The 12,286-nt window shown below is 35.0% G+C and overlaps 2 protein-coding genes across 3 annotated transcripts; both read left to right on the forward strand.

The window, feature by feature from the left end:
- Positions 1-4,658: 4,658 nt before the first annotated feature.
- On the forward strand, positions 4,659-8,491 carry LOC18051924 (F-box/kelch-repeat protein At1g55270). The gene is made up of 2 exons (XM_006445760.2): positions 4,659-4,967; positions 6,510-8,491. The coding sequence occupies exons 1-2, from the start codon at positions 4,911-4,913 to the stop codon at positions 7,758-7,760; spliced, it is 1,308 nt and encodes a 435-aa protein (XP_006445823.1). The 5' UTR covers positions 4,659-4,910; the 3' UTR covers positions 7,761-8,491.
- Positions 8,492-8,976: 485 nt separating this feature from the next.
- LOC18052444 (DAR GTPase 2, mitochondrial) lies at positions 8,977-11,719 on the forward strand. 2 transcript variants are annotated; one of them, XM_006445761.2, is made up of 7 exons: positions 8,977-9,282; positions 9,375-9,563; positions 9,713-9,869; positions 10,162-10,232; positions 10,403-10,499; positions 10,728-10,936; positions 11,152-11,719. In XM_006445761.2, the coding sequence occupies exons 1-7, from the start codon at positions 9,115-9,117 to the stop codon at positions 11,410-11,412; spliced, it is 1,152 nt and encodes a 383-aa protein (XP_006445824.1). In that variant the 5' UTR covers positions 8,977-9,114; the 3' UTR covers positions 11,413-11,719. The 2 variants fall into 2 exon arrangements, with proteins under 2 accessions (XP_006445824.1, XP_024046908.1); XM_024191140.1 differs by having other exon boundaries at positions 8,990-9,282; positions 11,167-11,719.
- Positions 11,720-12,286: the final 567 nt, after the last annotated feature.

Below are 12,286 nucleotides of genomic sequence, written 5' to 3' on the forward strand. Positions count from 1 at the left end.
TTTGTTGCAATCAACAAAATAACTCTTAACCCCATTGAGTGGGAAAAAAGAAAACACAAACCCAAAAAAAAAAATGTTTTAAATCTTTCTTATCAATGACCTCAAAAATCTTAATTATATATCACAATTACGTTGAGGTATCTCATAGGCGAGAATTTATATATGCATAGCTAAGGCTTTGAAATGGTGTATGATATTTGAGTAGTTCAGAAGTCTCAGAATATACTTTTCCTTAGTCACTTTGCTTCTTATTAGTTCTTGGATATAGAGATTGAAAATCTTGAATTTTTTTTTTTTTATTTATTCAGCAGCTTGCTAATGATGCTTCATTTATGTCACACTTTGGTCCAAATATCGTTATTCGTTCCAATATTATATATCATGCTAAATAAAACAAATTTTTGGTGCATGGGTTCTTTCTCTCAATAGGATTGGCAAAATTTCGAGTTTTGGACTTGGCCATGCCTAAAACACAATTAGAGCATGTCTTTTGTCGGGGTGGGTCAGATTTTTTTATGCCCAACCTAAAAGTCCAAAATTTATGTGCTATATTTTTAGATATTTTGTTAATTATATTTTACAAATTTACGATATATAAAATTTTATTTTTATTAAATTAGACTTCAAAAGTTGGACTAAGAAAAATTCTAAAACTTCAAATACGTTACGAATGGATCAAATAAATATTAATGTATATATATATATAGATATATATATACATGGAGGCATTAATCAGACTTTTAGATCGGAGTCAGGATTTTTGGATAAAGCCTGGTCCAGCCCGAAACATCCGGACTTGGACCCAACAAGACTTCATCTGCTATTCCTATTTTAAAGGTGTTTTTCCTTTAATGTTATTTACAGTTCATGGATGAGTATACTGTCACTTTACGTTGCATATGGATGCCTATATATATATATATATATATGTTGCCATGCATTAGCTAGCTAGCTAGATTAAATATTGAAAATCAACCCGTTCGTGCATCAACGGTACATGTATCATAATCTTGCTTAGTTGATAAGTTATCAAGTTTGAGATTTAAAAATGAACTGAAAGGTGCCTGAAACCAAACCTTGTATGATTGTGATCTCTCATTTAATTTGATAATATTACGTAGCATGTTGTAAAGGTAACCAGATTGTTCACATATGCGTGTGTCTCTAAATTTATTTGATTTATTTTGAAAGACGACTGTTTATGGATTTGGTTGAAGTAGATAAAAGTGCTTTTCATAAGTGCTTTTTTATGTTGTTGTTAGTTGTCTACGAGAAACTTACTTTAGAGAATAGAGAAGCACTTTACAAACACGGATCGAAATGATCTCTCCAGCAAACCCTTCATATTAAAAATTTAAGAAACAATAAGGAAAAAAAAAAGAGAGCAAAATTTGGGAATCTAGAAAAAATGCTTTTTGGTCAACTTCACTCGTAAGTGAAAACACAAAGAATTTTTCCAAATAAGACAAAACTTGCGAGCCAAAGTTACCAAACACATGAACTGAGAAAAATCAACAACAGAAAATAAAAATAATAATAAAATACTTCCCACGTGCACAATGGTCCAAAAGAGGACTTGTTTGCTTCAAGTCAAATACAACTGTACAAAGCAATTAGAGTACGTGCTTGAACAAAATGGTTGGTTACTGGTTACTTAAGAAAATGAAGCACTTCTGGGTATTGACATTTGCAGATTTCTTATCATGTGTGTGCATATGAGCCAAAAGGGCAAGTACATTTATGGCTTGTGCATATATGCAAATGAACCTTTTAAGATTACAAGAATTAGAAGTCTTTAATTTGTTAATTGAGGGGGATGCGCAAGTCCATACACGGTCTTAGATGAATTTTAGCTATATTCTGAAGTCAATTATTGCTTTTTTTTTTTTTGTCTGAAACGCGAGATGGTCTTGAGTGAGCCCCAACTGTGGGAAATATTTTTAAGCCCATACCACAACTCAGATTAATCCCCGCTCGCACCGGGTCAGCCCGTAAGAGGTAAAGTGCTGGCCAAAGTAGTGACTTCATACGAGAGCGGGGCTTGAACCCCTGACCTCTCTTAAGAAGTGAGAGTGTCGAATCACTCACACCAACCAACTTTGGTTATAATATTGCTTATATATTTGTGGTATGTATGACCATAATTAAGTTAATTATTTAAATGAAAGTAGAGGAGAGAATTTCAGCCAATGATGTAGGCATTAATGGAATGCAAAGAAGACCAAGTCATCAAAAGCCTAAGAAATTAGTGAGAATAAGATTTTTATGAAAGTCCAATGAGTACGTTAGAACAGCCTATAAAAAATGATTAATTGCTCAAATGTACGAACATAATAAATTGAGTATTTAAGTTGGAAAAATATCTTCTCAGCATTGTGAGATGGCTGAAGCTACCGAACTAAGAATTTGCATTTTGGGGGACTATAATGTAAATATTACAACATTGGGGAGTCATAATAAAAATTTTAATAAATCTAGGGGTAAAAATAAAATTTATATGAAGGGAGATCAATTTCTGGTAATTTAGTTAAACACCTTTTTTTTTCAGTTTTCTAACACCTTAATACAATACATTATAGTCCATTCAATTTCATGTAGTGCATACAATGCAGCACGTGTACCAACTCCGCCCAAATAGTTTAGAAATTATGCACATTAATATATGTAAAAAATAAAAAATAAATAAAACAAATATTCAATCAAATATATACTGTATATCTGACAAAGCCAGTTCAGAACAGATAACTCACCTTTAATGATTTGGTTATAAATTTATTGACAATTTTACATATTTAGCAAGTCATAATATCTCAATTATGATATCTTTAGATTTTGTGACTCTAGCCATTGATTCTTCTTGAGTCATTTAAAACAACGGGCGTTACTCGTCTAAGCCGTTGATTCTTTAACCAGAGTAAATAAACCATGGTTTAAGACTAGTATAAATATGACAATTCTAGTGCTGAGAAAGTATAATGTAGAGATCCCAATGGAAAATATGTTAGCTTCGACTTCCTTCATAATCTTTCTTTTAGTGTTATAAGTTGGTTTGGAATATTTTCAAGCTGTTGTCTGAGAAGAGTTTAATTTCCTTTCAAGAGGCTGTCTTTTTATCAATCATTTTAGGTGAGCTCTCTTTTTATACCAAATTTTTTTTTATATATTTTCAATTGCATTTGTTACATTTTTGTATATCCCTCTCTTTTTCTTATGAGACCATAAAAAAGTTAATTTTTGTATTAACTAACACTTATAGTTTTCATAATATCTAGACTACAAGCACTCGTGTAGAAAGTGAGACTGAGGTAATTTTAATATAATTTTTAAATTTTATCTATATTTGTTTGTCAAATAAATTCTTATTGTTTTAAATATTCTTAAATGTCACGTGCAATTTATAATACCAAAATTTCTTATTTATTCATGATTTTCCCATTTATCACAAATAAGAAACAATTAAAAAGGTGAAAAAATATTTAGTATCAAAAATAACTTTTTAATGATAACACATTAACATCTCTTTCAATCCCAATATTTTTCAAAAAGAAGAATAAGTTTAATTTTCTATTTTAATATAGTTTTAAACCTCATAGGTTGAACAGGGTCAAATTTCATTAGATCCAAACAATCAACCTAGAAATATTTTAAAATAAACTAAAAAAATATCTTCGTATTATTTTGCAAAAATAACTAAAGTGGCCCAAAAAAAAAAAAAAAAAAAACTAAGTTCCCAAATAAATGCATATATGTCATTCAAAATACTATTTTATGTTCAATAAAAATGCCCCCTAAAAATATTGGAAAGACAACATATTACATGTATCACTTCCAAAAGTAGTTTTCATAAAATACTTTCGAACATACCCTTCTCCTATTGCAAGTATATGGATATTTTGTTCTTAATACTTATGCCATAACAACAAATGATCCCTGATTTTTGCGTTATTACATATAAAGTATAGTTTGTCTATTGACATCCGATAGGTCATTAACCCTATCAAAATGACTTAAGTACCCTCTAGTGTTAAGTCACATCTCTCCTTCTCATCATATTGACTATTGGGGGGCAAAATTTAGAATAGATTACTTTAGTATTGGATTAAAACTTTTTACCAATTAATTCTCATTTGATTTTGCCAAAAAAATAAAAATAAAAATAAATTGTTTAGTTGATTGTGTGAACGGATCTTAATTTGATTTTTCGAGAAATCAAATGAAATCACTTTAGCACACACTTGAGTATTGGTTAAAACTTCTTATTTTGTTGAAAATTTGGTCATTTCGAGGTTGGATTCGTACATCTAAAATGAAAAATAAATAAATAAATAAAAATCTGAAAATGATGTTTAATTCAACCACATGATAGATCCACTAAAATCCAGTGCAATAAACCTTCTTTCCTCACCTCTCTCTTCATTCAAAGTGGGGTTTGACCCAAAAATGGTAAACAAATGAATAAATGTCATAAGACTTTTTAATTAAATCTTCTTTGTCATGAGAGTTGAAAAACAAAACAAAAATATAATAGTAAAATAATACAAATAATAAAAATACAAAATTTTAAATCAAATTAATTAATTTAATGCAAAACCAAGACAATTTAAAGAAGTTGGTGAAACCCATTGCATAAAAATGTCCAGCTGGTGCACGCTTTCAATTTTCAACAAGACAAAAGACTCAAGCTTTGAGTTTTAAGAGAGAGAGAGAAAAAGGCTCTTCAGTTAAGTTTTGTTTTTGTCAACTCTTTGTTTGCATTTGCAGAGGCAAAAAAAGGCAACATTTTTAACAATTACAGACAGTAAAGCAAGGCCTCTTTGGATCAAGTCTCTTTTTCTTGATCTAAATTTGAAGATTGGAGCTATTTGAGCTTGTTTTGGGTTCTGGGTGTCTATGAATTTTTGCTTGTGAAGATGGAACAACAACAGTCTTCAAATGCTTTAAGAGGGTTTCGAGTTCAAGCTCCATTGGTAAGCTTTACTTGGTCTATTGGTGCGTTTTAGCCTTTCTTTTGTTAATTTTGTGAATTTTTAGGAGATTTAAGAGGTATCAAGTTGCTTAATTTACCGTTAAATGTGAATTCTTTGAGGGTATTTGGATATGCTTTGGTGGTTAAGTAACTGAAGAATTCTTGCATTTTTCGGTTCTTAGGCTATTGGTTTTGTGAGTTTTTGTAGATACCCAGACAGGAAATGCTTGTCAACTGTGCAATTGGGATGATAAATCGTAGCCAAGATGAGACTATTAGGATCGGAGTTTGCTTGGTTTTTATTTTTCACTATATTTTTTTTGGTGGGGTTTATAGTCTCGTGAGTTCCTATGGATGCCAAAATTCTGGTCAAATGAATCACCTGTTCGGGAGAATTTGGAACTTTGTTTAGGATCCCATATGTATGTCTTAAAGTATGCTTGTTAAGTGCTCAATTTTTTGACAACCGGTTCTTATTTCTGCATTTTTTATGCTGCATTTTTATTTTGTGTCTCTAAAGCTGGGGTTTTTGCATAAATAACTGATGCAAGTTTCTATTCAAACATAATGAAAATTGGAACTTTAATCTAGCTGTGTTCATTTTCTGGTTTTCCTCATCGATTGTATGTACATTTTGGATGAATGGTGGTTGGTTGTCTTATCTGAAATAATGCAGAAAATTTATATAGGATTCCTCACCGATGATCTGTTTTCTTTGAGCTCCTTGGAATCCTTGGCCATTTTGCCTCCTAGATTGTAGGTCTGACTTCATCTTCTAGTATTAGTTAACACTTGTGGAGCTTAACACTCTTGGTGCTATCAAAGCAGCATTGTCTTGAAGACAACACAAACATTGAGGAATATGCTGTTGAATAAAAAATGATTTAGCACTCGAAATCATGCTTTTTTTCTTCTGAATCTATTATGAAATAGCCTGTAAAAATCCACCTGTTTCTTCTAGTACGGCCTATGTCTAAAATGTAAAATGGGCATGGAAGAGCAGGCAAAATGTGAATTCTGTGTCAGAATAGAGCAGTGGTACAGTATTGATGCAAATTGACAGCAATAGGGCATCTAAGTCTATGGTGTCTGGAATGAAGCATCCCAAAATGTTGTCAAGATGGAGCACCAAAGAAGATATTTTTTGTATGTGGATTCTTGTTGAATCTGCTGACTCCTCCACCTATCTGGAAATATTCTGAACTCTTTTTGTCATGAAGCCTAAGGGGTTGCACAAATTCGATTTTCTATGTGAATTGTGATTCATCTCTGAGATTCTGATGTCTGTCTAAACAGTTAGAATGATCCACACCTAGTTAATTTTGTTACCAAAAGTTACTGGTAAATATAAATCAGAAAATACAGCTTCTTGCTAAGTGACATCAAATACGCCAACATTCTAGGTGTCTAGAGCTTGATGAAGTTCTGGTTCTTATTATATTTTCTTTTTGTTATTCATACTTTTTTGTTCTAATTAATGGATTGTTGAACTCTTTGGCATTGAACTCTTGTTATCCCGTGCCAAACATGGATAATTTGGCAGGTTGATTCTGTTTCATGCTATTGCAAAGTAGATGCTGGGCTAAAAACCGTTGCTGAAGCAAGGAAATTTGTTCCAGGATCTAAACTATGTATCCAGCCTGATATCAATCCTAATGCACACAAAAGCAAAAACTCAAGGAGGGAGAGGAGCAGAATCCAGCCACCACTCTTGCCTGGCCTTCCTGATGATCTGGCGATTGCATGTTTGATTCGAGTTCCTCGCGCTGAACATCGAAAACTTCGTCTTGTTTGTAAGAGATGGTACCGCCTGCTCGCTGGAAACTACTTTTATTCTCTTAGAAAAAGTCTAGGAATGGCTGAAGAGTGGGTTTATGTCTTCAAGCGAGATCGTGATGGAAAGATATCATGGAATGCTTTCGACCCTGTCTATCAGCTCTGGCAACCACTTCCACCAGTTCCCAAAGAATATTCTGAGGCCCTTGGTTTCGGCTGTGCTGTTCTAAGTGGCTGCCATCTATACTTATTTGGAGGAAAGGATCCACTTAGGGGGTCCATGAGACGGGTCATTTTCTACAGTGCCCGAACAAATAAATGGCATAGGGCGCCTGATATGCTTCGGAAACGTCATTTCTTTGGTTCTTGTGTCCTAAATAACTGTCTCTATGTGGCCGGTGGGGAATGCGAAGGAATTCAAAGGACTCTCCGCTCTGCTGAAATCTATGACCCTAACAAAAACCGATGGAGCTTTATTGCAGACATGAGCACAGCAATGGTGCCCTTCATAGGAGTCATTTATGATGGAAAATGGTTTCTAAAAGGTCTAGGGTCCCACCGTGAGGTCATGAGTGAAGCCTATGATCCTGAAACTAATAGCTGGACTCCAATTAGTGATGGCCTGGTTGCAGGTTGGCGTAACCCTAGTGTCTCTTTAAATGGTAGGCTTTATGCTTTGGATTGCCGGGATGGGTGCAAGCTGAGGGTTTATGATGAAGCCACTGATTCATGGAACAAATTTATGGATAGCAAGCTTCATCTAGGGAGCTCCCGCGCATTGGAGGCTGCAGCAATTGTTCCCCTGAATGGGAAACTTTGTATCATTCGTAACAACATGAGCATTAGTATGGTTGATGTTTCTAGTCCTGACAAACATGTGGAGAGTAATCCACACATATGGGAAAATATTGCCGGGAAAGGTCATTTCAGGACTCTTGTCACAAATTTACTGTCTAGCATAGCAGGCCGGAGTGGCTTGAAAAGTCACATTGTGCACTGTCAGGTGCTTCAAGCGTGAAGCCCATAATTGATTTTGCTCATGCTTACCATAGCAATTTGTGCATTTCCTTCACTTGGCTGTGATGGGTTTTCATATTTGCAGTTAACCTATATGGGAATTCTGCATTTTTTGTTCCAGAAAGCTTCATATACTCTCTGTTACTGCTCTGATCTTCAATTTTGCAGAGATTGAATTGACAATGATGTGCCTGGGGAGTTATTGGATTTTTTCTTGTTAGATTGTTTTGCTCATGTTGAGGCTTGGGAAAGTGAAAATGATAAATGTTCTTCAGGTTGTTGTCGATAAGGTGCCGTGAATATGGAGATGGCAAAATTATCCCTGACATTTCATGTGAGAGGTATGGTGAAACTTTTCGGGTGGTAATCCCTTATTTGGAGGCAAGGCAGAGTTACCGTTGATTTGGGTAATAGAGTTATGGGCCATTTGATTACATTCAGGAAGAGAGCAGATACATGTAAATCTTAGTCAATTTGGTTTTTAGGGCGGAGTCTTTCTTTGTATTTTGGAGTCTTTTATCTTAGTTGTATGTAGAATGTAGTCTTTGAGATGCTTTTGTGAATGTACATGGGTTACATAAGATGAGTCAATATATACTTAGATCACATCTCTATGGCTATGAAATGTTACTTCATTGTGTTGTCCCTAAACTACCATCACAGGTAATATGCGTCATACTAGATTTGATCCATATAATTTTCTATACCTTTTTGTATTGCAACTTCTTCTGAACCCAGAAATGCATGTTTCACATCTCTTGATAACAATTCAAGGACTCTTCGCTCTGCATCTTTTGTTTTGCATGCGCAGTAACAAAGGGGCCAGCACGAAAGCCATTGGATTGCTTCGATTTGCTTGTTTATGGCTAAAAAGTTTGCCTTGACAGCGAGGCCTAAAAGAAATATTTAACAAAACATGCCTGAATGTTGGCAACTTTTTGAAAAGGCGCTTTGCTTTCTTTCTTGAACACAAACTTTTGCCACCAAACTGGGATGCCATCACTATCTTATTCTCCAAACGGGAATCATTAAAGCAATTGATCATTTGTTGTTATGCCGAAAGTTCATACGTAGCATATGAGGATTATAAATTCTCGATAAAGTAATCATATGAACTGAAATGATATGCGAAAAGGTGATGAGGATAGGGGTCTTTACTTTATATGCTGATTATAATCTGATTTATTTATTATTATTTTTATTTTAAAAAAGAAAAAAAAACAAAATTGTTGATATTTTTAAAAATCCAGATTCAATACAAGTACATCATAGTGTAGTGTATATTACATTTGAAGTGTTTGACCACTCCTGCCGGTCCCCCGCCTCTTATTCATTATTTAATTACGGAGATATCCATGGCAACGTGGTCGTCTAGTTTATTCAAATTAGCGAGGGAAATAGGAACTGCGGTGAGTCAAAAGAAAGGAGGAGGTTGGTACGGCCCTCACATGGCCGCAGCCACTCGTGCCATCGCTGATCGGATGCCGTTAGTTGATATCATCCTCGAAGTCAGAGACGCTAGGGTGGGTATATTTGTACGTGCATGTATACATCATGAATGTCCGTTTGTTGTTCGATTGAATGTCTCACTGAACAATGCTCCGGGGTGGTTTAGATTCCATTTTCATCTGAGTTTGATCAATTAAGGAACCACCACCCTTTTTCTTCATCTAGGAGAATCCTGGTTCTTAACAAGATGGACCTCGCGAGCCCAACTCAGTTCAAGGAGTGGATCACCTTTTTCGACCAGCAAAACTGCCCTTCTTTTGGCGTCAATTCCCATAACAAGGACAATGTCAAGGAGGTTTGGTTAACTCTTCCTTTTTATCTTCCTTAATGATCAATTCATCATCTATTTTATTTATTTATTTACGTATTTGTTCTGCTTTCCGTAGTTATTTTCTTGACTGTATAATGATAATAATATTCATTCTGCTTTGCTGCTTTTCTCAGTTTCTTAAATTTTTACAAGCTCATGTCAGAAATTTAAGGAAAAGTGATTATGATGCTTCAAGTGATACCGTAACGGTAATGCTGCTTGGGATTCCTAATGTTGGAAAGTCAGCCCTTGCCAACTCTTTGCATCAAATCGGCAGGATTACTGCTGCAGGTATTTCTGTATTCTCTTAAGTTTTCTTTTTATAGTATTAATTTATTTGTTTATGATGTGTAATGATTTGCTTACCCCCCCCCCCACCCCCCACCCCAAAAAAAAAAGAGATGCTGTTTTGAAATTATCTGAGTAATGATGGTGAAAATAGTCAGACGATCACACGTCATTTGAGATACAAACATTGTATCCAAAATTTGTAAGCTTGTCATTACTAATTGTTTTTTAGTACAAAAATGGTAAGAAGTTTTATTTTTATTTTTGTCTCTGCGGCTTTTTGGTTGTGAAAAAGAGAAAGGAAAGCTAAGGCATGCAACTGTGAGTCCACAGCCTGGAGAGACAAAAGATATCTACAGTTTGAAGGTGATTTGCCTCTCTTGCCTTGTCCTTGAGGTGTTCTTTTTAATCCAGAATTCTGTATGGTATTCCTAAATCCAATTATTTGAAGATTAGACATCCTTTTTAGCACACTTCTCTTTTCACTTTCCATTTTGCCGTGCCGCCATTGCTCAAAATTATTTCCTTTTTTCTAGATTGCCAGCCATCCCAATATTTATGTGTTGGACACCCCAGGCATTTTGCCTCCCGAGATCCATGATGTTGAGGTTTGCTCCAAGCTAGCTTTAACAGGTGCGATGATCAAACCAAGGATTTTTTCTCCAACTTTTGATCAAAATTATTCATGAGATTTTATCCCATAGCGTGCCTAGCTCACTGGTTTAATTAGCATTACTCAGGCAAGTCATACGATCAACTTGTCCTTATTGTAACGTATTAGGGACACCTATGATGATTCAAATTGCAAAAAGCCTCGGCAGTCACTCAAATAATGTTTTTGTTCTCTAAATTTAAATGTAGGAGCAATCGGAGACAGCTTCGTTGGGGGAAAGGAACTCGCTCAATATTTTCTTGGCATCCTCAATTTCAGTGATGAATATAAGAAGTGGGCAAAGTTTTCCATTAATCAGATTAACAAACCATTAACGTTGCACCACAAAGCAGATCAATCAAGTGGTTCTGAGTCAGGGATGATATGGAAAAGGCAAAATCCCACAGATCACACACAGGTATAAATTTCAATATAAACTGGGCACTGCACAAACCATATACGAAATATGATCGCTGTAAATTACTTATCTATCTCAAATTTGTAGCTGACAATAATGAAACGGTTAACAGTGCTCATGAGTGAAGGAATTGTTTTTTGGGTTAAAATTTTGCAGATGACTGTCTAATTAAGCAAGCGATTTGTTTTGATGTCGAGTCCTTAATTGTTCGGCAGGATTTCATGGTGCAGAAAGTTCGGAAGAGCTTGTATGAGATAATGTCATGTTTCAACGGAAATTTGGACCATGAAAAGGATTTAGTAAAGCTTATTGAGGCAGAGTTCAAGGCACTGAGGGAAGCTTTTCAGATTCCCATGGATTCAGGTGAGGATGCTGACAGTAAAGTTGCTTCTAAGTTGCTGAATCTTTATCGTACTGGCAGGCTTGGGCATTATACATTGGATCATCTTCCAAAGAGAAGAGCATCCTGCGAATGAATCATTTGTAGCTCCTAAATGTTATTGACTTATTTTTTTTCTTTTGTAATTATTTATTTATTACATTTACATCTCCCTCTCGTTTTAATCAAGTTGGGCCAGCAGTGATGCCTGACTATCAGTATCAGCAGCTCATTCGGCCTGAGTTCGGCTTCTTAGTCATAATCCTAACTTTCAAGGCTTTCTTTACTTGGATCTTTTAATTGAAATCTCATAGTTGTTTGAGAGACGAATCCTTTGCTTTTTGGCACATTTACCAACTGTTAGCCCTCAAATGTTATGACAGAAAGCACATAAAATCTTTGTTTCCTAGATTGCTATTTTGATAGAACCGATTCAATCTTTTCATTGGGTGTTTATTCATTTCTGATTGATAAAATGAATCATATTTGTTGTGAAGTTAGCAGTTAGTACCAAGAAACCAGTTGATGAACCGCAAATTCAGGCTTTTAATTTTGTTATTGTCCAAAAAATGAGAAACATAGAACAGTAAGTACACAAAATGGATCGATATTTGTATTCAAAGCTCAAACACCACGAGCAACCGTCTCCTGATAGTGTTTGAAGGATTCATCCCGTTGAATCTTCAGCTGGTTCCGCGTGTTCTTAACGAAAGCATCAGCTAATTCATTGATATCTCCTCTTTCTTCTTCCACAATCAACTGCCTTGTTGTCTTAGTCGTCCTCTTATCCTTTGTCTCATGTCTTTCGCGAGTGAGAAACTCTCTGTTATGCTCCATTTAAGCAGCTCAAACAGTCAAGTTTCCCGCTATGATGATGGACTCTCGATGTTAAGTTTCCAGCTCTCTTGAGAAAGAGATAAAAAGAGAACTGTCTCTGTGATGATCACATAACATTATAGTCCTGTATTTAT

Source organism: Citrus clementina, unplaced genomic scaffold (assembly GCF_000493195.1).
Source record: "Citrus clementina cultivar Clemenules unplaced genomic scaffold, Citrus_clementina_v1.0 scaffold_2, whole genome shotgun sequence".
Taxonomy (NCBI): domain Eukaryota; kingdom Viridiplantae; phylum Streptophyta; class Magnoliopsida; order Sapindales; family Rutaceae; genus Citrus; species Citrus x clementina.

Excerpts from the sequence above, each read along its gene's own strand:
- LOC18051924 (XM_006445760.2), top strand. The coding sequence starts at position 4,911 with ATGGAACAACAACAGTCTTCAAATGCTTTAAGAGGGTTTCGAGTTCAA. Across the intron at positions 4,968-6,509 it reads TTCGAGTTCAAGCTCCATTG|GTTGATTCTGTTTCATGCTA; the intron begins GTAAGCTTTACT and ends ATAATTTGGCAG.
- LOC18052444 (XM_006445761.2), top strand. The coding sequence starts at position 9,115 with ATGGCAACGTGGTCGTCTAGTTTATTCAAATTAGCGAGGGAAATAGGA. Across the intron at positions 9,564-9,712 it reads ACAAGGACAATGTCAAGGAG|TTTCTTAAATTTTTACAAGC; the intron begins GTTTGGTTAACT and ends TGCTTTTCTCAG. Across the intron at positions 10,500-10,727 it reads CTCCAAGCTAGCTTTAACAG|GAGCAATCGGAGACAGCTTC; the intron begins GTGCGATGATCA and ends ATTTAAATGTAG.